The sequence below is a fragment of the Poeciliopsis prolifica genome, unplaced genomic scaffold (genome assembly GCF_027474105.1).
Source record: "Poeciliopsis prolifica strain line A6 unplaced genomic scaffold, Auburn_PproV2 SCAFFOLD010, whole genome shotgun sequence".
NCBI lineage: Eukaryota > Metazoa > Chordata > Actinopteri > Cyprinodontiformes > Poeciliidae > Poeciliopsis > Poeciliopsis prolifica.
The window spans coordinates 6,615,108-6,636,745 of NW_026562385.1; the positions used below are offsets into that span (position 1 = coordinate 6,615,108).

The 21,638-nt window shown below is 39.6% G+C and overlaps 4 protein-coding genes across 5 annotated transcripts; 2 read left to right on the forward strand and 2 right to left on the reverse strand.

Annotated features, from left to right (window-relative positions):
• Nucleotides 1–787: 787 nt before the first annotated feature.
• Nucleotides 788–11,317, forward strand: gys1 (glycogen synthase 1 (muscle)). Of its 2 annotated transcripts, XM_055035292.1 has the most exons (17): nucleotides 788–847; nucleotides 1,390–1,542; nucleotides 3,266–3,384; nucleotides 3,508–3,689; nucleotides 5,140–5,331; nucleotides 6,400–6,585; nucleotides 6,783–6,927; nucleotides 7,024–7,141; nucleotides 7,564–7,684; nucleotides 7,761–7,867; nucleotides 7,950–8,009; nucleotides 8,328–8,520; nucleotides 9,189–9,315; nucleotides 9,399–9,494; nucleotides 9,588–9,751; nucleotides 9,827–9,907; nucleotides 10,148–11,317. In XM_055035292.1, the coding sequence occupies exons 2-17, from the start codon at nucleotides 1,466–1,468 to the stop codon at nucleotides 10,391–10,393; spliced, it is 2,214 nt and encodes a 737-aa protein (XP_054891267.1). In that variant the 5' UTR covers nucleotides 788–847; nucleotides 1,390–1,465; the 3' UTR covers nucleotides 10,394–11,317. The 2 variants fall into 2 exon arrangements, with proteins under 2 accessions (XP_054891267.1, XP_054891268.1); XM_055035293.1 differs by lacking the exons at nucleotides 788–847; nucleotides 1,390–1,542 and adding an exon at nucleotides 1,550–1,681.
• Nucleotides 11,307–15,865, reverse strand: aspdh (aspartate dehydrogenase domain containing). Its single transcript, XM_055035295.1, has 8 exons — nucleotides 15,397–15,865; nucleotides 15,244–15,301; nucleotides 15,017–15,161; nucleotides 13,518–13,602; nucleotides 13,079–13,228; nucleotides 12,632–12,855; nucleotides 12,412–12,551; nucleotides 11,307–11,553 (listed from the first exon to the last, which is right to left on the reverse strand). The coding sequence occupies exons 1-8, from the start codon at nucleotides 15,505–15,507 to the stop codon at nucleotides 11,516–11,518; spliced, it is 951 nt and encodes a 316-aa protein (XP_054891270.1). The 5' UTR covers nucleotides 15,508–15,865; the 3' UTR covers nucleotides 11,307–11,515.
• A 168-nt stretch (nucleotides 15,866–16,033) lies between these two features.
• Nucleotides 16,034–17,444, forward strand: tmem86b (transmembrane protein 86B). The gene is made up of 3 exons (XM_055035296.1): nucleotides 16,034–16,145; nucleotides 16,285–16,528; nucleotides 16,636–17,444. The coding sequence occupies exons 1-3, from the start codon at nucleotides 16,095–16,097 to the stop codon at nucleotides 17,091–17,093; spliced, it is 753 nt and encodes a 250-aa protein (XP_054891271.1). The 5' UTR covers nucleotides 16,034–16,094; the 3' UTR covers nucleotides 17,094–17,444.
• Nucleotides 17,445–17,812: 368 nt separating this feature from the next.
• Nucleotides 17,813–21,305, reverse strand: hspbp1 (HSPA (heat shock 70kDa) binding protein, cytoplasmic cochaperone 1). The gene is made up of 8 exons (XM_055035294.1): nucleotides 21,196–21,305; nucleotides 20,792–20,922; nucleotides 20,325–20,529; nucleotides 20,016–20,240; nucleotides 19,750–19,905; nucleotides 19,096–19,192; nucleotides 18,839–18,950; nucleotides 17,813–18,431 (listed from the first exon to the last, which is right to left on the reverse strand). The coding sequence occupies exons 2-8, from the start codon at nucleotides 20,909–20,911 to the stop codon at nucleotides 18,351–18,353; spliced, it is 996 nt and encodes a 331-aa protein (XP_054891269.1). The 5' UTR covers nucleotides 20,912–20,922; nucleotides 21,196–21,305; the 3' UTR covers nucleotides 17,813–18,350.
• Nucleotides 21,306–21,638: the final 333 nt, after the last annotated feature.

Here is a 21,638-nt window from a genome sequence, read left to right on the forward strand (position 1 = left end):
CGTCTGTCGGGGGGAGGGCGGATACAATTCATGCAGCTGAGCATGTTTTGTGTATTTTAATAAAATCTCATTAAACGCCCTATTTTTAATTTTAAAAAACAGGGTAGTATATTTAAAACTCTTAAAACAAACTCTTTTCAACATGTATTCTTACTGCTTTTTTACATTTTCTTTTTTTATTATTTATCTTGATTGTAACAATAAAACAAGGACTAAAACATCTTCAGAAAATTACAATTATTGAATTGTTTTCAATATTTTTCACAATTCTTAACTTACCTCTTCCAAACATCAGCCATTTTAAGCAATCTTTATTTTATGAAGACGCAGCAAAGGTTGCTTCTTTTGGTCAGACTATCAAAAGTTGATGGAAAAATCAAAAGTTGATGATTTTGCATGCTTATGCATGCTATGTTTTGCAGTGTTACCAGACTTGTGGGGAAGTAGTTAACCTACACCAGGATATTTTTGCTTTAGCTCACAGAACTTGTGTCTGTTCCGCTGTCATTTCAGATGAGAAGCATTCCAGCAGCTGTAAATACCCTTTGTTTTATACATGCTGGGGGTGCTTTAGCTATTTCCTGACTCACATGTACACAAGTCACAGAGCAGGATGATGAAATGCTCTGACACTTAAGCAGATGTGGGCCAACAGACTTAGATAACAAGAGATAGAAAATCAAGCTGTGACAATTCAAACATGCATCAAATAACCCAGGATGCACTGCTACATTCCTTTTGTGATTTTTCTCTTTAGACATCTTTTTATTTTTTTTCAAAATGCCAAACTAAGACTTCGTACACCACCCATTTGTGATGTAAGACTGGAATAACTGAATAATATTGGGTAAGAATGGAAGATGTCCCATTTTCAATTGTTTGTAAAATTGTCTCCTTTGTCGCTGCTTTATTTTTAAAAAGGTCACGTGTTTACAGAATATTAACAGCCTTAACTGTAATTTATACATGACCAGATGACGTTAAAAGAAGTGCTTGTTTTTTGTTGGTTTGCAAAAATTTAGTAAAAACCTTGCTCAAAAGCCATAATGATAGATAAATTATTTGCAGCCATGCAGCCTTAGACAGGGAGCCTTTTTACCCGTGTTAACATTCAGCACATTATAGGACAAACACACATAAACAAGGCAAAACACAAAAAACAAAACATGAGTAAATAAATACATGTGATTTAATGAAAAGGATTATACTTCGTAAGTCTATTGCAATGGTTACATTCAAGCAGAAAGTTCATTTCTGGCTATTTGAACTAAGCTATGCTGTTAAATTTCTGCCTAAATTTAGAATATTAACCGTTTAAATAAAAATAAAAACAAAATAAAAGCTAAACCCCGTCAATTTTTCTCACCCAATCACGTGCCTCTAATGAAGAAATCATCCAATCATCTTCTCGTCATCTGGGGAGGCGGCGAAAGTGACGAAAACTCAACCAATAGGCTTGAAGCTCATGAATAATGCGTCAGCAGGGATTCCGCATTCAGCCCTCCTTCTCCAGATCTTCCCAGCGTTTTGCAGCAAACCAATGTGAGTCGGTGACATTTAACCAAAGCCGCCGCCCCCTTTTTTCCCCTCACTAGCCTACACTGTTTTCTTCGTCTACCGAGTGACCGCGACAGCTGTCAATGTTTAGTTCGTCTTCGTGAAGTTGGGACACAATCGAAGGGTGAGTCGACCTTTGTATTTTTGTCTTCCGCGGTTGTTGACGAGCTTATGAAGGGGGGGACTCTCTGTCGGACTCGGCCTCTCTCTGTGTGCGTTGCTGTAGGTGCTTCATGTCACGTTCACCAACTCATTAAAGGAGCTCAAGCAGTCGCGCATCGGCATGCTGTGCAAACGGAGAGGTCCGCTCGCGAATTTAAAGCGCATTTCAGGGAGTTGTTTCCACAACAGTCACTTTTAAGTTCGCACTGGGCCTTCTGGAAAATTACTACACTTACCATGAAGATGCACACGTCTCGATCGAGGCCATATAAGCATGAAGCTGTGCTCCATAAACTGGTGACTTGTTGAACAAATAAGACGATCAGAAAGCATCTGTAGTGGCGTCTGAGGGGCCACTACGTTAAACTTCAGCATGTGGTGTTTACTCTCAAAATACCTTCTGCAATGTTGGTCTGTTCTTTTGCTACTTTACATGTAGCAAAAGAACAGACAGCAAAATTTGCATTAAGTCTGCAAATTCAGTGAGGAATGTTGCTCTACATATAGTAGAGGTTAATCTAGGACACTGCACATCAGATTGTAAAGGTCCCCTATAGCTGGGACTGTAAGTAAGAAGCTGTGGGAGAAACAACTCTATAGGTTGGGGGGGAAATCCTCCCCCACCATGCTGCATGTTCCTGTGGACGTGGGCCCATGTTTGTAGTTTTCCATGTGTCTCAGCTCCATGATTACAACATATCATAGGGAGAATATCAGATGTGGCAATATAAGAGCCACTTGATCATGTTTATACTTGATCACAATTGCCTCTTTTGCAACCATTTCCTGTCTTACACAGTAAAGGACAATAAGTTGTAATTTCACTCAAGAAGGACGAATCCACCTGTCTAAATCATGCTCTGCCCTAGAGAAGCTTGGTGTTGTAAAATGTAAAACTGAAATGGTAACATTTCAAATCAAATGCTCAGATTATTCAAAATAATGCATAGTATGCAATATTTATTCCCCTTATATGTACAAAAATTACAGAGATGTTAACATTAGAGTGGATTTTAAATGCTATTAAAAGGAGACGTAAATTAATATTAGTAAACAAACCTGTTCTCTTTTTATAATTGGCTACTTCTCAGTGCCTTACCATAGGTTTCTGTTGAAAGCAAAAGCCTATGCTTAAGAAGTGACCAGAAAAAAGTGTGTGTTCAAATTATGATTCAGAAAAATGAGTCAAGTATTTGACGTTTATTTTGTGGAAGAATTTGGAAAGGTGGGGTTTACATCACAGTTAGCTAATGTCGTATTTAGTTAAGAGGAAGTTCACTGCATTTCACATAATGTGTTATAGTAGAAGTTAAAGCTTGCGCTCCAGCAAAGGGCAGCTTGATTCAAACTGAATTGAAATGGTGAATATAAAGTCTAACAAATGGAGTTGAAACGTTTCATGTCTTGTGTCTCAAGACTTAAATCACAAGGGGTCATAAGGGTTTTTTTTTCCCCTTATGATTTCAAAATGCCACCTGTGGGACTGCCTGACAGTCACGTTTTGTGTATACATAGTAGTAAGGAATGTGTTTCTATATTTACCCAGCATGCCGCTGGCTCGCAGCCTTTCTGTCACGTCCCTATCAGGACTTGACGAGTGGGACGAGGAGTTCGAGTTGGAGGATGCTGTACTTTTTGAAATTGCTTGGGAGGTAGCCAACAAAGGCAAGTTTCTGTGTGTTTTCGGTCTTAAAATCTAAAATTCAGACTTTAATTTTTCTAGATTATAAAAGTAAGTAAGAAAACTTTGACTCTGGCTTGACTGATTTTTGTCTGGCTTGCTTTAAGTTGGAGGGATCTACACAGTCATTCAGACCAAAGCCCGTATGACCGCGGAGGAATGGGGGGAGAACTATTTCCTGGTGGGTCCCTACGTGGAGAGCAACGTGCGCACCCAAGTGGAGCTGATCGAGCCAACCAATCCTGTGCTGAAGCGGACCATTGATAAAATGAACGCCAGTGGGTGTAAGGTACTATCATACGTACTTGACACACATCCATTCCTCGCATGGATAAGCATTTTGATTCTAAATGAGAAATTGGATTGGATTCTTTGAAAGTGGTCAATGAAACGTGATCAGACCCCCTCTTTAATTCGGATCCCTCCCTGTCTGCAAAGTCTAGTGTTGCTGATGACAAGTTCAGTGAAGTTAGAAAGCTGGTGACATTTCCCTACAAAGGTTAGGAGTATCGGTGTCCCAATCTCTTTCCCATAGAGGCATTCCAGAAATAGAAGACTGATTGGAATAGTTTTAAAGTTTTCTGCTGTGTCACTCAGAGCTCGCTGTGATATTAGGTGTCAAAGCTCGAAGCTGCGGCTGCACTCATTCTATTTTTAAAGAATGAGTGCAGCCGATTCAACAAAGCCTGTAAAATGTTCACCGAGACTCATGCATCAGAGCATAATAAAACGGATTAAAATGAATGAATTAATTGTGGTTTCAGTCCTTTACTGAGCTCAATAATTATTCAGATAGACTAAGATAAAGCCAAAAGCAACATATTTTTCTTGATTGTGATTTAATATAAATAATAACAACTAAAATACAGTCAATCAGAGAGAGTTTACAGTTGGAAAGATTAATATAATGCCTAACGAAAGTATGCACTAATACAAAACATTGTCATATTATTTATATCATATTTTAAAAAAGGACTAATGCGAGAAACTCATCCATGCATTATCTTTAGTCGCATTGATTGCTGCAGCAGCGTCCTCACAGGTCTGCCTAAAAAAAATCAATCATCCAGCTGCAGCTGATCCAGACGCTGTTGCTTACATTTTCACTAGAACCAGGAAGATGGAGCACAGCACTCAAGTTATAAAATCCATCCTCTGGCTTTTTGTACCTCTGAAAATAAACTTTAAAATACTATTAGTTTATAAATCACTGAACGGCTTAGCACCAAAGTACATTAAAGATCTGCCGTTGTTGTATGAAACTTCCAGACCTCTCAGGTTTTCTGTTTCTGATCCGCTCTGCATCCCCGGTACCAGAACCAAACACAAAGAAGTAGCATTCAGCTTCTATGCTCCACAAATCTCGAACAAACTTCCAGAAAACCTCAAAACAACTGAAACACTGAGTTTCCTTTAAATCTACACTAAAACCACAACTGTTCAGAGTAGCTTTTGAATCATCATAAATGAAACACTAACCAACATTTTGATGCGTTGATGATTTTGAAGATGGCACTCACCAAAATGTAACATTTGTTTCTGGTTTTTTCAATTGTTGTCTTTCCGGTGTCTTTTGTAGTTTTGGGTTTTAATAATGTAAAGCACTTTAAGCTGCCTTGTTGCTGAAATGCTCAGTACAAAAAAACACTGGATTGATTGATATTCTGGGATCTCTCCTTCGCCAGTTAATGCGTCACATTATTTTTAACCTTCAAACTTAACCTGTATATTTTTCACAGGTTTACTTTGGCCGGTGGCTTATTGAAGGCAGTCCATACGTAGTTCTGATTGATGTCGGCTTCACCGCCTGGTCTCTGGACCGCTGGAAGAGCGAGCTGTGGGACCTCTGTGCCATCGGCGTGCCTTGGTTCGATCGTGAGGCCAACGATGCCGTTCTGTTTGGTTTCCTCACCGCCTGGCTCTTGGGAGAGGTCAGCTCAGGTTTTTAGTTTGTGCACTGTAAAAGTTTGATAAGAAAGTCACCTTTTTTTCTTCTTTTTTTTTTACTGTATTTACTCAAATCGGTGAAAGGTAAAATACCAGGAGACATGAAGAAAAAGATGAATGGTGAATGGAGGCAAAAATAAAACTGAAAAACTAGGAAGAGAGATTGTTTCAAAACTATTAGATAAAATCTGTAGTTTATAAACTGCATAAAGTTTATATTTGTTTAATTACAAATAGCATAAAAGTTTCAAAGTAACCATACCTGAAATCTGATAGAAAGTTCTTAATAAATAATTAGGATAAAATTGTTTTGTTTTGACTTATTTTGGAACTTGAAAGTCTATGTTTTAAAATAGTGGACATATTAAATGTAGAAGAAATAACATTGAAAAAACTCAGAGTAATCCCACAGCGAGGTATAGTAGCATTTTTGTGAAAAAGGTCCTTTGCGGGAAAATGTTCCTTTTCACCAAAAAAGCTTTAAAGAAAGAGGGATTCAAAGTTTTCTGAAAAGAACATGTGTTGTCAACTTCACTGGTGATTAAATTAAGGCTTTGGATCGTTTTGCAGCCCGATAGTTGAAGGAACATCTGATTTGAAAAGGAAACACATGTAGGAAGTAAAGGTGACACAGACTGACTTCTGCTATAGCTCATAACTAACAGCAAATGATCTAAAGAAGTGTGAACATCATGCGCTCTGAAAACCAGAGGTGTGTGTGTGTAGTAATTACACACATTTATTTGAGTAACGTTTTGGAAAAATGTACTTTTAGGAGCAGCTTTAGAAGATTGAATGATATCATGAATGACTACTTGAGTAAAACTAGCTACTCTGTGCACTGTAAGTAACTTCACTGAATGAAGAACAAAAAAAAATACATGACACAGATCAATGCTTCTTGTATATTTTAAGGTGGAAGTTTATTTTTTCCTAATTTTTGGCTTCTCTTCATGCCTCTGCTGAAAATATGCATACATTTATGCATAAACTATCTGCTGGACAGTTGAATGGCTTGCATGCCATTTAAATGGTCTTTTCTGATATTACAGTATGCGGCTCAGTCTGAGGATCCTCCACACATGGTAGCCCAGTTCCATGAGTGGCTGGCAGGTCTGGGCCTGGTGCTGTGCAGACAAAGACAGCTTCCTGTTGCAACTATTTTCACCACCCATGCTACACTGCTGGGTCGCTACTTGTGTGCTGGAAATGTGGATTTCTACAACAACCTGGCAGAGGTACAGCTTTGCTACTTTTTCTGTTCCGACATTTGACAAGGAAAGAAATGTCTCACAATAGATATTTTTTTTGTAACATAAGAGACAGGAAAATAAATGGCTGATTATTTCAGTGAGTGTTTTGTGGAGTGCTACTGATTTTAAGAGTCTGCAAAAGCAGTTTACATGATGTTCTTCCTCCGATCTGCTCTGATCAGTTCAATGTGGATAAAGAAGCCGGAGATCGGCAAATTTACCATCGCTACTGTCTGGAGCGGGCGGCTGCACACTGCGCTCACGTCTTCACCACTGTGTCACAAATTACAGCCATTGAGGCCGAGTTCCTGCTCAAGAGGAAACCCGGTATGTCGAGTTGGACTCGGCTCTCAGGAAAAGGGAGAATTACACCTCACTGATTATGGATGAAATGTGTTTATGGTTCTTCATGTTTGTCCTCAGACATCGTCACTCCAAATGGTCTCAATGTGAAGAAGTTCTCTGCTATGCATGAGTTTCAAAACCTCCACGCTCAGAGCAAGAGTCGCATTCAGGAGTTTGTCAGGGGTCACTTCTATGGGTCAGTCCTGAAAACGTGACATCGCAGACAGTCTGAGCACTGCAAAAACACCAAATCTTACAAAGTATTGGTCTAGTTTTTAGTGCAAATATCCCAGTCCACTTGAAATAAGACAAAACTAATTTACAAGTAACATTGTAGTAAGATCTCTGAGCTTGTTCAAGTAACTAATTCTTTAACATTGAGGAAATGTCACTAGTTCCAATAGGAGATTATTTCACTTGGAGAATGTCTTGTTATAAGGGAAATAATAATCTTGATGAGAAGTTACTTCTAAGTTAGTTTTGTGTTATTTCAACTGGTCTAGGCTATTTGCGCTAAAACCTAGATTTGCAGTGAATCAGTTCAGTCTGTTACTGCCGAGTTAATTTGGAATGCTAAAAATTGGAAAATCTCTTATCACAGTTTGTGTTTACCATCAGGAACCTTGACTTCAACCTGGACAAGTGTCTGTTCCTCTTCATAGCAGGAAGGTATGAATTCTCAAACAAAGGAGCCGACATCTTCCTCGAGGCGTTAGCCAGACTCAATTATCTACTGAGAGTAAGTGAAGTGGTTCTGCTGAAGGTGTTGGACCCCGGGCATGAAGAACTGAACTTTATTCTTTGCACTTCGTCAGGTTAACCACAGTGATGTGACCGTTATAGCGTTCTTCATTATGCCAGCTCGGACCAACAACTTCAACGTGGAGACGCTGAAGGGCCAAGCAGTGCGGAAGCAGCTATGGTGATTATAAATGTTTAATATCGGCCTTTCCTACTTCCATTCAGGTGACTAAAGATGTTTCCATTTCTGTCTCTCCTTGCAGGGATACAGCCCAGACTGTGAAGGAGCGCTTTGGAAAGAAACTTTATGAATCACTCCTAGTGTAAGTTCACCACGTTTAAGGTGCCACCATGTTCAACAATGTCTGTCTGAACATTATCAAAAGCTACTAAATGCACTTTTCATTAAAAAAAACATGAAGTTTATAAATAACTCATCTATTTTATCAGATCCAGCTTTAGAGAATCTTGCAGAAATGTTTATATTCAGGGTTTTTTTGTTGTTTTTTTTAACATTACAACCGCAAATCTCTGGCTTTTAGAAAATGGTTACAAGAAGTAAGCCATAAGATCTCGCAGCAGACATGTGGAAGAACGTGCTCCGGTCAGACTGAACAATTTTGTTCCTACGTGCTTTTCAGTGGTCAGCTGCCAGATGTGTCGAAGATGCTGGACAAAGAAGACTTCACCATCATGAAGCGTGCCATCTTTGCGACTCAGAGGCAGTGCCAGCCTCCGGTCTGCACCCACAACATGCTGGAGGACAGCAGCGACCCCATCCTTAACTGCGTCCGCCGCATCGGCCTTTTCAACAGCTCTGCTGACCGAGTCAAGGTAAGAGACAAAATGGGAGGGTTGACCTATAAATCGGTTGTACGCTATACTTCATTTATTGGACATAAAGGGCACTGCTTAAAATAAATTCTATGGAAGCAGCAAGCTGTTGTCATACGTCCCACATGAAGACACAGATCACATTTTGGTTCTTGGACAAATTAGGCACCTCTTCACTGTTTCAGATTGTTTTATAATAGTTTTTTAGAAAATAAGCGTATCTGAGAAATCAGAAACGTGCCATGATTGGCCACCAGACATTGCAGCTGCTCCATTTCTTCCTTACACACCAACAACCATGACAACCATGGACATTGTTTCTAAGGTTTTAACTTTGCCCCAAGAGGACAAAGTTAAAACTACAGTAGAGCTCACTGATACTCCTCAAAATAACATGTGTTCATGTTTGTGAGTGTGATGGGGTGAAAGTGGCGGTAGTGAAAAAAGTGTTGAGTGGTCGGTATTAAAAGTAACATTCGGCCCATTTATCATTCCTAACAGGCTTTAAAGCCAGCAGTTAGGCATGTTTAGAGAAAAGATCAAGCTCTCATATGGCAACTTTTTAGGTACCTTGCGTTGTAAACTTGGACTAGTTTTCTTTTTAGATTGCTGTGAGAAAGGCTGCAGTCACTTGTTCTGGTACTGAAAAGCTTGTTCTTCCTCCACAGATCATCTTCCACCCAGAGTTCCTTTCATCCACGTCTCCTCTCCTTCCCATGGATTACGAGGAGTTTGTCAGAGGCTGCCACCTTGGTGTCTTCCCTTCTTACTATGAGCCTTGGGGTTATACACCAGGTATGACACAGGGATGCTGATATCTTGGATATGTTTATTGTGTTATGCTTGGCTCACTTTGTAATATTTCTGTCATTTGACAGCTGAGTGCACAGTGATGGGTATTCCATCCATATCTACTAATCTGTCAGGCTTCGGGTGTTTCATGGAGGAACATATAGCAGACCCTTCAGCGTACGGTGTGTATCTTTACTCACTTTCTTTAATTTCTCAAAGGTTATGGTCACATTGATTAGAAAGACCACATTTGTCATTACGCCCTTACCCGACAGGTATTTACATCCTTGACCGGCGCTACAAGGGTGTCGACGAGTCGTGCAACCAGCTCACTTCCTTCCTTTTCCAGTTCTGCAAACAGAGCCGACGCCAGCGGATCATCCAGAGGAATCGCACAGAGCGCCTGAGTGACCTCCTCGACTGGAGATACCTCGGCAGAGTATGGACATAGATCCTGAACATAATCTTTTAGCCTCTTTTAGTGAAATTTTTTTCCCCTTCTCTTCCACTTTAGTACTACATAGCTGCTCGTCATATGGCCTTGGCTAAAGCCTTCCCAGACACCTACATATATGACCCTCAAGAGCCCTCGTCGGTAAGATTATGTGACAGTTTGACTGAAGAATTGTTAAAAACGCTTCAAGGCCCTCTATTAAAATCCTAGGATTTCATGATTTTAAAAATGACACCAAAATAAATAGAAAGTCTTTTTTACCCTTTCTCAAATGAGTTGTAAGTATTTCATGCTAAGGGTGGAAAAAGTTCTGAAAATGATTATTTTAGTCCTGTTTGTTTAATTCACAGTTTTTAACAGTGATCCTGTTTCATTCCTTAGGCTTCGGGTTTCCGCTACCCTCGACCAGCCTCTGTGCCTCCGTCTCCGGCTCTGTCCCGTCACTCCTCTCCACACCACAGCGAGGCCGAAGACAATGAAGAGGACGAGCGTTACGACGAGGAGCTTGAGGCCGAAAAGGACCGCGTGAACATCCGCCAGCCCTATACCATACCGGTTAAAGGCAAAGCCATCCTCGGAGGCAACGGGAGCGGCGAGGGCGAGGACGAGGCGCGCGAGAAAAACTGAGGCGCAAACACTCGTATGCATTATGCTGAACCTCACTAGTGAAACTTGTTTTTTTTCCGTTGCAATCATTAGTCATCCTTGCACTACAAACTTGACAAATGGGTGCAGCTGTGTTCATGTGTGTGATTACTTTAGTCGTGGCTTTCTGTGAAAAAAGAAAATGCTTCACTGTTTGTGTCTTCCCAACCAATGCGTACCTCAGAACCTTAAAACCGTGAGCCGGTTTTTGGTAAACACACCAGCACTGCAACCAGTAGTAGGCTGAAAACAAACAAATAGGAACCAGTGAATTAAAATGACCCTGTTTTGTGGCGCTAATGGTGAATAATTTAGATATAAAGCATTAATAAGGTAACGAGTAGAATCGGGGCTTTATTTTAGATTCTGGGATCAAAATGAGGAGAAATAGAATGGCATAAACCTCCATCTTTTTACAAACTTGTCATTTTTCTTCATTCAAAGCAAAACTTGCTTATTTTCTTTTCAGCTTTTTTGCAAATGCCTTTTTACAGCAAAATGTCCTAGACTGTAAAAAGATGGAGCATATATATGCCCAGTAATAAGTGTCAGTAGATATAAGAGAATACAAAACCTCTCCTTCAGCTTAGCATCATGTTTTTTTTCTCATCTTTTTTGCCTTATTCTATCAGTTTTCTAATAATTAGGAATACTGATCGGCAACATTTCACATCCATTTACCTGTCAACATATGCACTTGTGTGAAGGTAGTTTATATCGTTCATCGAAGTACTTATTTGTGAAAGAGGGAAGAAGGGATGAAGAATTGCTCTCTATGGGGGAATCAAGATGAAGGTTGGATGATGGTTTTACCAGATGTGTCCCGTCACTGTCTCTCCTCAGTGTGAGTTCTATTGTTTTCTCCAGTGAAATAAAATTGAAAGCTCTACATATGTTGGTATTTTACCCATGATTTCTGTCTTTTGTTTTATTCCAAGCTTTCAGTTCATTGAAACATATCGAAAGGTCGGCGAGTTTACAAAGCCAAGTAACGCGCTAATGTAGAGATCCACCATACGTGCAGCGTATCCATCCTGAGCTCTTTAATTTATCTGGAATTTGGTTGGAGATCTTCCTCCTACATTGCAGGTAATCCTCCAGGGTTCAGCACAAGTAAACTCTGCCACCGTGACCTCTGCAAACTGACAAGAACAAAAAGTTGGACCTATTTTTATGAAAGAATGCAGTTTCATGTATTTTTACTGTTCCTTGCAAAACCACTCGTTCCCCTGGAACTAGGGTTGTAACAAATAACTATTTTTTGTAATTGATTAATTTATAGATTATTCTGACAATCAATTGATTGGCAAGTTCAATAGATTTTTTTTAATTTAACTACGTAAGTCTTGTATGCAATATTTGAAATGCAGTAAAAGATGCAAAAACACCATTTCATCTTGTTTCAAAATGAGAAAGAAACTAAAATGCAATATAATGTCATCCCTTTAGTGAATTTCAACCAGGTGAATAGAAACAATGCCACTTGAGGAATTTTGGGACAAAATATATCCACAGATTGGTGTTTTTATCCAAAATGTTGATTTTCAGTATTTGATCTCTTTTTGAGTCCGTTGACTCCACTTAACGATTCATCGATTACTAAATTAGTTGATGATTATTTCAATAATAGATTAATTAAGATTCATCCATTTAATCACTTTATACATACTTGGAACATTATAACATTTTCTTACATTCATCATTTTATGTGATAGAACACAAACTAGAGCACAACTGTAAGGGTGATGCAAAACGTATCTCAACTAGAAAGCTGAAAAGTGTGGCTATCATTTGAATCCACCCACCTCTATTCTGATACCCCTAAATACCATAGACTGTAACAAATTGACCTCAGAAGTTGGCTGATTAAAAAAAACAGTCATTCATTGTAAAGACATTGAAAACCATCCATCATGTTCCCTCCATGTCAAAGCGATGAGCCACTTTGTGTAAGTCTACCACATGAAATATAAGATTTAGTGAAACCACATGAGACTCACTGAGTAAGCTGTTCCAGAAAGAGTTGTATGTTGCGCTGCCAGTCACGGCGCCGAGTTTGGCTGGATTCCTCCTCACTGTGTGCACTGAGAACCCATCAGGCCCAGTCACCTCCACCTCCACCACATGAAAGTCTTTCAGCCTGAGGCGAGTAAGACATAAATCGTTCAGACAGAAACGATCAGTTGTGCTGGTTTTGATTTGTAAGGTAAAAAGACCCACGCTGTGTCTGATACGATCTCTCCCTGAACTCCTGTAAAGCCGAGCTTTCCTGCCGCCACGGCTGCTGCCGCCATGGTGTTGACGTTGTTAGGAGCCAGAGGACACAGGTCTGCCACTGAGCCTCTGAACAAAACCCGCCTGCCCTCTCCTTCTGTCCAGTCACTGAGGACGTCTCCTGTCAGTCGAAAGCATGACGGATGCTTGGACATTCTTATGAACAAAGCCTGAAGAGATTCCATATATATCTCAGGAACTTTCTAGTTGTGGTGGGGGAGGAAAAAACTTTTGCAGCTGCTAATATTCTCATATAAGTCTTACAAAAACAGAATTAATACCATATGGTTTGAGTTTTGGTAAGCATAACAGAACTGAGCACAGTTAAGACATTAAAATAAGCAGCTCTCTTTGGCAGTTTATTAAGTCTTAACATTGCAGGCGTAGGCATACCTTTAATGTCCCACTATCGTTCATTCTTTGGATGTCCTGGCCTCCCCATAATGCACCGCTGGGTATATAAAGTGTCCTGCCATGTTCTAGAGATGCCTTCCGCAGTTTCTGGTTCAGATCAGGGTCAGAAAGGGCAGACGGAGATCCCACCTAAAAGGTTTAGCGTGTTGTGAAGTTTGTTGTATATTAATACAGTTTATAGTCAAGTGGAAAGATTATGCATTTTCCTACAAAAACTGAGCCTTGTTATATTTTTCAATTGACTAATCATCCATCTTATTGACATTGTTTTAAAACTGCAGTTAGCAAGGTATTGCAAACATCCTTGTATCCAAGATTTGTCTCTTTGTGATATTTTAATTAGAAGAGCAATACAAGACTCCAGCAAGTAATATGTAAGCTAAGTTTGTATTTTATTTATTAATGAAAATAATCTCACCATGAAGTGAGCCTCAGAGAGAAATTTGAGTCCAAAATCTCTCACGATCTGTGGATGACACACCTCTACAATCACATCACACCGCCTGTGAAATCACCAGCAAAACAACTGTAACAAACGTTTCTAATATAATCAAGGTTGTGCTTTGCAAAAGTATTCATACGCCTTGAACTTGTTCACATTTTGACACACTGCCCCCACAAACGTAAATACATTTTGGGGGGATTTCATATCATAGACCAATTTAGTGTAATGGAGCATAACTGTGAAATGGGAGGGAGGAAATTAATTGGTTTTAAAACATTTAACAAATACAAATCTAAAAGGTGTGGCATGCGTGTTCACACAAAACTTTGATGTAGTAAATTGGTTCTTCTGCTGCAAGTCTTTCATACGTCTCAACCAACTTCATGCATTTGATATCTTTGTCATTCCTTGTAGAAAAATACATCCAAGTTCCATCAAACTGGATGAAACCAATAATCTGTTGAGATTAATTTTCAGAAACTGCTACAGTTTCTCAGTCAGAATGAGGTCTGAAGTTTGACTGAGTCGTTCATAGGAATATGCATCCATCTAAATCAGTCCCTTAAAATCAAGTTTTCTCCCTGGACTGTCCTGTCTTTACCACCATCCACCTTCCCGTTAACTCTGACTTGCATCCCTACATAGTCCTGCCACCACCACTTTTCACTTGGTGGATATTGATGTGGTGAGGGTAATGTGTAGTGTGCTTTGCATGTAGGTCAAATAATCCAATTTGTCATTTACCTAAATGACAAAAAAAAAAAAAAAAAGCGGAAGCAAATAAGTGAATCTGACAGCAAACAATTCTTATCGATTAAATACAGATATTAATATAAACATAGGAACATGTTCAGTATCAGGGAAGCATATGGATAAAACATCGCTCTTAATTAGTTTTGACCCAGGCGAACATCCTGTTTGAGTTGTGGTGCTTTTATTTTGAAGGAGCAATTTCCTGTTTAACTGTTAGCGCAAAGGCAGCTTAACGGCAATTAAAAGACAGAAGATAAGTTCAAACAATGCACCTTAATTGAGGCACAAGGTATGTTCACGACGTAAATAAGTGCGTGTTTGAAGTATAGTGTGACTTATATTGTACTTTTTCTAACTCAAAGATGAATGTGTGGTATTTTAATGCAAGTCTATGAAAAAGACTTGAATCAGAAAGGAAGCACTGACTAAACATGCAGGTTTCTGAGGGCTCTGACTGCTCACTGAACAGACGAGGCTCCAGGATTAACTAGGCCTGGTTGTTAGCCTGGTCTATGTCATTAATCACTGTGGTAACTCATGTGCCACTGCTTTTGTAAAACCGAATCGAGGCCAGCCAGGATATCCGGAAAATCCCGGCTTAGTCCGCTGTCCTTTATTTGTAAAACAACCCCCTGATGTCTTTCCCTTTTTTTTCCTAACCGTTTTTGTTGTTGTTGTTGTTTTTCACTTGGCGATAGTGCGCATGCGTGCATTTAAACCTGTTTGCGAAGGACGGCAGGTCATCGAGTATCAGTTCAGCAGGGACTGAACCCACGAGCTTGTTGGGATTCCGGTTCCAGACAAAACCCAGAACCAAGCCAAGACCAGCTCCAGCTTCAAGGAGTTTGTCCACCAGGAACTGCCCTAAAGCACATAAACATCCAACCACATGCCGTCAGACAAACAATAGTCAGCCCTCCAAAGAGTATGGCTATGGGGTTCATACCGAGGTGTCCATATCCAACGATTCCAACTCTCAGAGCGGAAGAATTAGTGTCCATAATCTGTGCAGATGACAGAAGAATAACAATTACATATGCTCACACCTGTTTTAACCTGACACTCTAACATCATTGCTCTGTTTTCTGGTCTCCTTTACCTGATCACTGTATGTCTCCCTCTGAAGAGCAATGTCCAGCCACAACTCAAAACAGGGAATCATGGGAAAACTAAGGACAAAGTTTGACTCTGAGCAGCTGCAGTTAATCATTGTTTGCGTTGGAAAGTATTAGACACAGTGCTCTTCCTATAAGCGCCTGGATTTCAGTTTCAGATCCATAATCCTGGGGCAATAAAAACTGCAGTGAAGACAGAAGGTTATTGAATTTCTTTGAATACGAGGGGCATTAAAGGTCATGGACTTCTGTCAGCCCTAGCATCTTTTGTCACAAACGGATTTTGAAGCAAAAAAATCAGATTTCTAAATGATATCAATGATCTCTCTTCGGTTTTACCCAATTAATCTTTTTGATCATACTGCACATATAGATTCTCAGCTGTAACACACGGTTTGACTTTGCACCCTATTTGCTCATGTCATCAACATATTACCAATGGAAAGGTGAAAGGTCAGCTGTTTGTCCATGAAAACTTGAAACGAGGAGAACGTTGATTATCAGAGAGCAATCGGACCGGAAGGACCGGTCTAAAGTTCACGTTCGTGGAAGTCCAGCGGACTGAGAGGAACGGCGCAGATTCAAGGCGAGGGACGCAGAGAACCTCTGAGGATCCGCATGCTGGTGTCATTTAATGCAGATCCTTATTCATTAGTAAAGGAAAAGAGCTAACAGGGTGAAGATGGACATCCTTGAGACTGATGCCTATTACAAGCGCCGAAGGAGGAACATGGTAGTTTTTACCCCTATTTTTTTGTTTTTTTTGTAATTTAATATTTCTGTAAAAAAAAAAATTATTAGTTAAGCAGACTAAAGTCTAGTAAGTAAGAAAAATGTGACAAATACTGCTGTTATTTGCCTCTCTTTTCCAGTCTTGTGCCCTTCTTCTCTCCCTTTTGCCCTTCTTTTTGTCCTCGGCTTTATACTTCTACCTTTGGACTCCTGATTTGGTCCCATCAGGAGTCTCCGCAGGTGTCAAAGCGGCCCCGACTCTGCTGCTGGCCGTGGTGGTCCTCAGCTGGAACGGAGGGCAGAGCGCGCTGGGTGTGGCAGGGGGGCTGATCTTCTCTGCTGTGGGGGACATCTGTTTGGTGTGGCCTGAGCTTTTCATCCATGGTAAGGATCTTCAGTTAAATCTAAAGTAGCTGTACAATTCCCTCAATTGTTAAAGATCAATTTTATTTAATCATGTTTTTATATTGCAAATCAACCCTTTGTCTCAGGAATGGGTGCCTTCGCTGTGGCTCACCTGCTCTACTCCGTCACCTTCCTATCCAGCCGTTATGCGACATATTCCTCCACCTCCTCGTCCCTGAACCGCTTTCTGTATCTGGTCCTCGTAATCGTGGGAGGAGCTTTCTACATCTACCTTTTTCCGTTCCTGCAGAAGGCACCGAACTCTGACCTACTGACTCCTGGCGTAGGGATCTACTTCATCCTAATCACGGCGATGGCTGCGTTAGCCATCCGGACGCGCCACATAGCTACGTTATTGGGGAGTTTGAGCTTCATGGTGTCCGATGCTTCCCTGGCTCTGCAGGTCTTCAAAGTTTTGCCACCAATAGAGCATGGTCAGATTGTTGTCATGGTGACTTATTATTTGGCGCAGCTGCTGATTGCTGTGGGTGACATAAAAGCAGCGGAGGACAAGGATGACTTTTCAAAGTGGAAGCGGTCCTAAACCGGATCTTTGAGGTGCTCCTAACATCAGAAGAGCATCTCCTCTTTACCAAAGCAATAAAAATAAGGTGCAGTTTGTTAAATCAACTTAATGTAAAATAAGCTTGGGACAAGACAAGACCACGAGACATTTAGATTTCAGTGCTGATATTCACATTTCTATTTAAAGCGGCCGAGGAGGAAAGAGTGGAGCATTTCTGGTGGTTTGCTGAAGTATTCAAACTCCTTAAAATTTTTTGTATTCTGTTCAAATTAAAATCACAAACTTCAATGTGTTTTATTTGAATTCAGTGGAAATGTTTGCCCATTTTTCACTGCAAAATAATTAAAATCTTACCTGGATTTACTTCTACAGCTATGACTAGACCATTTGATAACATGGACATGCTTTCATCCAAACCACTCCACTGAAGTTCTAGCTGTCTAGTGTTATTCTTTAATTTTCCCCTACATAATATCCAGTTTCTACACAGTATGATGCTTTCAGTAGGAGAGGATAATATAAGTTTCACAAAGCTCACTGCATTTTAGATCTAAGGCAAACATTAATTTTTGGTTCCTATTTTTATTTGTAAAGAAAAAGTTTAAAACTGCATATTTTTTCTTCTCTGTCATACGTTAAAGTGAAAAACCTTAACGTATGACAGAGAATGGTCATACGTTAAGGTTGAATGGTGACAAATGTGGAACAGTTCAAGAGGGCTGAATACTTTTGTAAGCAACTGTATATTCTGGGATTTATTGGAACATATTTTGACATGAAATTCATGTTAATGTATAGATTGTACATGTGATGCCATAATACAAACCGCCCATTGAATGTATATGAACAGCAGTATCTTATTTACAATAAATATTTCCAATGTCCACAACTGTGAGAATTCTATATAAAAAGTTTGATTAAAAAAAATCATTCTTCACCCCCCCAACTTTAAATTAATAAAATGTTTGTTCTGAGAAAAAAAAAATCACATTTGTACATACACCAAAAAATATAAAAATACTAATTATGGGCAGGGTTTTTGTTACATAAAAGAAGAACAAACATAAAGAGGTGGAAGTGAAGAGCTGAACAGAAGTTTTATACAGAACAAGTATTTACACAGTAAAAATCCAACATGTGGTTTACATGCAAAACATCAACTGTCGTAACAGACAAAAAATGTTGCTCCACATCCACGATTCAGCTCATGAACGTTCTATTTTTCTACTCATACAGAAGCAAAAAAACAGGCAAGGTTTAAAAATAGAAATTGACTCAACGATCCATCCCAACATCATCTGTCTGCTGCCCGTTGAAGCACAAAACTCTCAAACGCTCACAGAAGTCAAGTTCCTCCTGTTGGTGAAAGATACAGGAAGACTTTAAATGATGAAGTATTAAAGCTTATCTAACTATGACTTTGAAATGTTGAAGTTTTTTGAATTCTAAAATGTAGAACTTTGATTTTGGGGTCATCGAACCAAAGAACCGTCTTCTATACATTCACTCTGTTTTCTTACATGACTTGTGGCAACTTATTGTAGCTTTCTTCTCCTTAAGAGTGCCCAATTAATATTCACCCAGACAACAGAATATGGACATAAATGCAAAATCTGAAAACTAGTTTCCTTCAACTTTACAATTATGCACTCCTTTGTGTAGATCCATCACATAAATTGCAAAAAAATATACTGAAGTTTCTGGTATGTGACAAACTGGGGAAAAGTGGGATACTCTTTCCCATGATAAAAGTTTTTATTTACCTGACTTTCTTCTTTTCCTTGGAGCTCTTTGGTTCGCTGCCTGAGGAATTCCTCCAAACCCAAAGCTGGGTTCCTGCAGTCTTCCAGGCCTTGTTGAAAGTCCTCAACCAAACTAGACAAGCAGCAAATGAGGTCGGACATCAGTACCTAGTATTCACTTTCACATTATTCATTTACATGCTTCTGCTGGGGAGCAAACTGCTGCGGTCTACTACTGACAATGAGCAACAGGAGCATTAAGTCAAACAGTCTCTTACCAGCAGAGAGCACCGAGCACATGCTCATGGAAAGGCGAGTGCGGTGTGCGGAGAACAGAAACTAGCTGCTGCACCATCCCCATTGACACAACCGTTTCTGTTAGAGGCCAAATTAAACAGCATTAACATACTCGATAAATCAGTGTTAGACTTGAAAATAAAACGAACAAGCCCACAATTATGGAGGTAAAATGTGTAGAATATTTGGTTCTATCAATTACAAAATGAAAAAGAGAGAAAAACTTATTCAAAAAATAAATACTTTGTGTTTTCCCTTACATTTGCCACTTCATGAAGATTTTAATCTATCAGAAATTTGTTTTGCTCTAGCTGTATATTTTAGGGTATATTTAAAGAACCACAACTGGCAGTTTAAATTATTTCATAATGTATCATAGCCCAGAAAATGTTAAATAATTCAATCAATACTGTACACATTACATATGATTTTAAAATATAATGACTCTGGATTTAAGTTACGTTTAATTATTTGTTTTTGTAGTTCTTAAATTACTGATACATTTGTAGAAATATTGATAACCTTTCAAAATTACTGTGCTTATTACATGTATTTAAATATTTATCTGAGAAATGAAATTCCCCAAACTGTAAAAGAAACAATTAAATGACAACATCAGTGTCTCTCCTTCACACCTTTATGTTCTGGGTTAGAGGTCAGCAGGTTGAGCAGAAGGAAAGCAGACTTGGTCCTGACTTTCTCGTTTTCAGACTGCATACCCCTCATCAGCACCGAGAAACCATCGTGAGAAATGAACGCCTGCAGTCCAGCTTCCTGCTCTCGGACCAAACCTGCAGAGAAAACAGAAAACAGATTAATAAACAGAGCTCTGCATCTCCTATGTATCATTATGATATGGCTCATAAATGTGGGATCAGGGCGTAAAGCCTCAGGGACTCACATGAGACGGCATACAGGGCTTTCACCCTGACGGTGGGATTGGGGTCTGAATCCGTAAGCTGCAGCAGCTTTGGCAGCACGTCAGCTTTTAGCAGGTATTCCTGGACCTGGGGCATATTCTGAGCACAGGAGGCAAGGAGCTGGGCAGCCCGCCACCTCAGCCCACTCTGGACGTGACAAAGATACCTGGAGACACACAACTCCAGTCCGCCAAGAGTCATCAGATCTGGAAAGAGCAGGAAAATGATGAAATAAGTATATTTAATTGGCTTCCGTGTGATAAGAAATTACTATTCCAGCTTTCACAAACCTCTAGCATTGTCCAGGTTTTCACACAACTCAGACAGCATCTCAAAGGCCAGTTCTCGCTCATCTTCCCACTCTTCTTCAGCATCTTGCTCTTTCTCGTTTGGTTCTTCTTTGTGCAGGACAGCCAGGCTCTGCTTCATCTGCTCCACCTCGTCCATCTGACCTTTGCAGATATCTGACAGAGCTTCTCTCAGCCATGTCTTCCTCTGAAGGGAGGGGCGTTCAGTCAACATGGATTTTTAAAAATCAGAACTATAAACTATGGTCTGTTTCACTGGTACTGCTATGGGCTTTTCATCGATAATGTTGCTTTACTCTCTTGAGATTTCAAGCAAGCTCAGACAACATTCAAACTACTTGATGAGTGATTATGATTCTGGTCTTCCCTATTGCTTCAGGACAAAAATATACAACTGTATGGTTTATCATATTCTTCGTCAAGGTATTAAAAGCTGTAGTTGTGCCTACCTCCTCTGACATTGGCTCTGAAGGGGCTGGACCCTCAGCAGCTGACCCTGCCTCCACTGCCAGCTGCAGGACCCCCTGAAGATTCTGGGGGTACCTCCTGTCCTGTCTGTTGTCTGACATGACTTACACACCTGCACAAAGAAATAAGACATGTCAAAAAGACACTTTTTACACAAGACATTTATTTTATATATATATATATATATAATGAGAAAACCACGACAGTTTTAAACTGAGAGATGTTATTTAAAAGGAGTAATTTTGACAAGGAAAATGCCTAGCTGGGTAAGTTTGTATGGTAGGGTTTGGATATGATCATAAAGATAACATCAACATATTAGGAACAAAACTGGATTCTCATTTCTCTACTTTAAAATGGATAGAAATACGCATCATGAACTTACCTTTGTGGCGTCCTGCTGCACCGAGACAAACTGTGCTTCTCTAAAATAGCAGGAGATGAGCGTGTCTCCTGTTATAAACACAGACATGTGAAAGAGCTAGAACATTCTAGCTAGTTGAGCTCACGAGTAAATCGCCATGCTTTACCGTAAAAATTGCACATAATGAGCAAGAACGATTTGTGAGGTTTGCTCTTCGGTAATTTCTAAAAATAAGTCTGAGCCCACTTTAATACAGGCTATGTATCTGCATGTTTTATTCATTTTAGGTTGTTTATTTATTCATAATTATAAGATACAAACCCCATATTTAAAAGCGAAAAAAATAAGTTTAACCATATTAGTGTACTTAAGGTAAGTGAGTCAGCGGAACTTCCAAAGAGTAACTTTGAAGCTTAAAGTGAACCCTCCTCTTTCCTTTAACTTTGAATATTATATTATATTAT

What these genes read in the sequence shown, in the direction of transcription:
- aspdh (XM_055035295.1), bottom strand. Translation starts at nt 15,507, where the DNA reads ATGATTAACTGCAGCTGCTCAGAGTCAAACTTTGTCCTTAGTTTTCCC. An exon ending in ACGATAGTGGGACATTAAAG is followed by an intron (nt 12,856 to 13,078) that starts GTATGCCTACGC and finishes GAATCTCTTCAG; the next exon opens with GCTTTGTTCATAAGAATGTC. An exon ending in GAGATCGTATCAGACACAGC is followed by an intron (nt 12,552 to 12,631) that starts GTGGGTCTTTTT and finishes TACTCGCCTCAG; the next exon opens with GCTGAAAGACTTTCATGTGG.
- gys1 (XM_055035292.1), top strand. Translation starts at nt 1,466, where the DNA reads ATGAATAATGCGTCAGCAGGGATTCCGCATTCAGCCCTCCTTCTCCAG. An exon ending in GCGTTTTGCAGCAAACCAAT is followed by an intron (nt 1,543 to 3,265) that starts GTGAGTCGGTGA and finishes ATATTTACCCAG; the next exon opens with CATGCCGCTGGCTCGCAGCC. An exon ending in AGCAGACCCTTCAGCGTACG is followed by an intron (nt 9,495 to 9,587) that starts GTGTGTATCTTT and finishes CTTACCCGACAG; the next exon opens with GTATTTACATCCTTGACCGG.
- tmem86b (XM_055035296.1), top strand. Translation starts at nt 16,095, where the DNA reads ATGGACATCCTTGAGACTGATGCCTATTACAAGCGCCGAAGGAGGAAC. An exon ending in AGCGCCGAAGGAGGAACATG is followed by an intron (nt 16,146 to 16,284) that starts GTAGTTTTTACC and finishes TCTCTTTTCCAG; the next exon opens with TCTTGTGCCCTTCTTCTCTC. An exon ending in GCCTGAGCTTTTCATCCATG is followed by an intron (nt 16,529 to 16,635) that starts GTAAGGATCTTC and finishes CCTTTGTCTCAG; the next exon opens with GAATGGGTGCCTTCGCTGTG.
- hspbp1 (XM_055035294.1), bottom strand. Translation starts at nt 20,911, where the DNA reads ATGTCAGACAACAGACAGGACAGGAGGTACCCCCAGAATCTTCAGGGG. An exon ending in CAGAGCCAATGTCAGAGGAG is followed by an intron (nt 20,530 to 20,791) that starts GTAGGCACAACT and finishes CCCTCCCTTCAG; the next exon opens with AGGAAGACATGGCTGAGAGA. An exon ending in GTGCTCGGTGCTCTCTGCTG is followed by an intron (nt 18,951 to 19,095) that starts GTAAGAGACTGT and finishes CTGCTTGTCTAG; the next exon opens with TTTGGTTGAGGACTTTCAAC.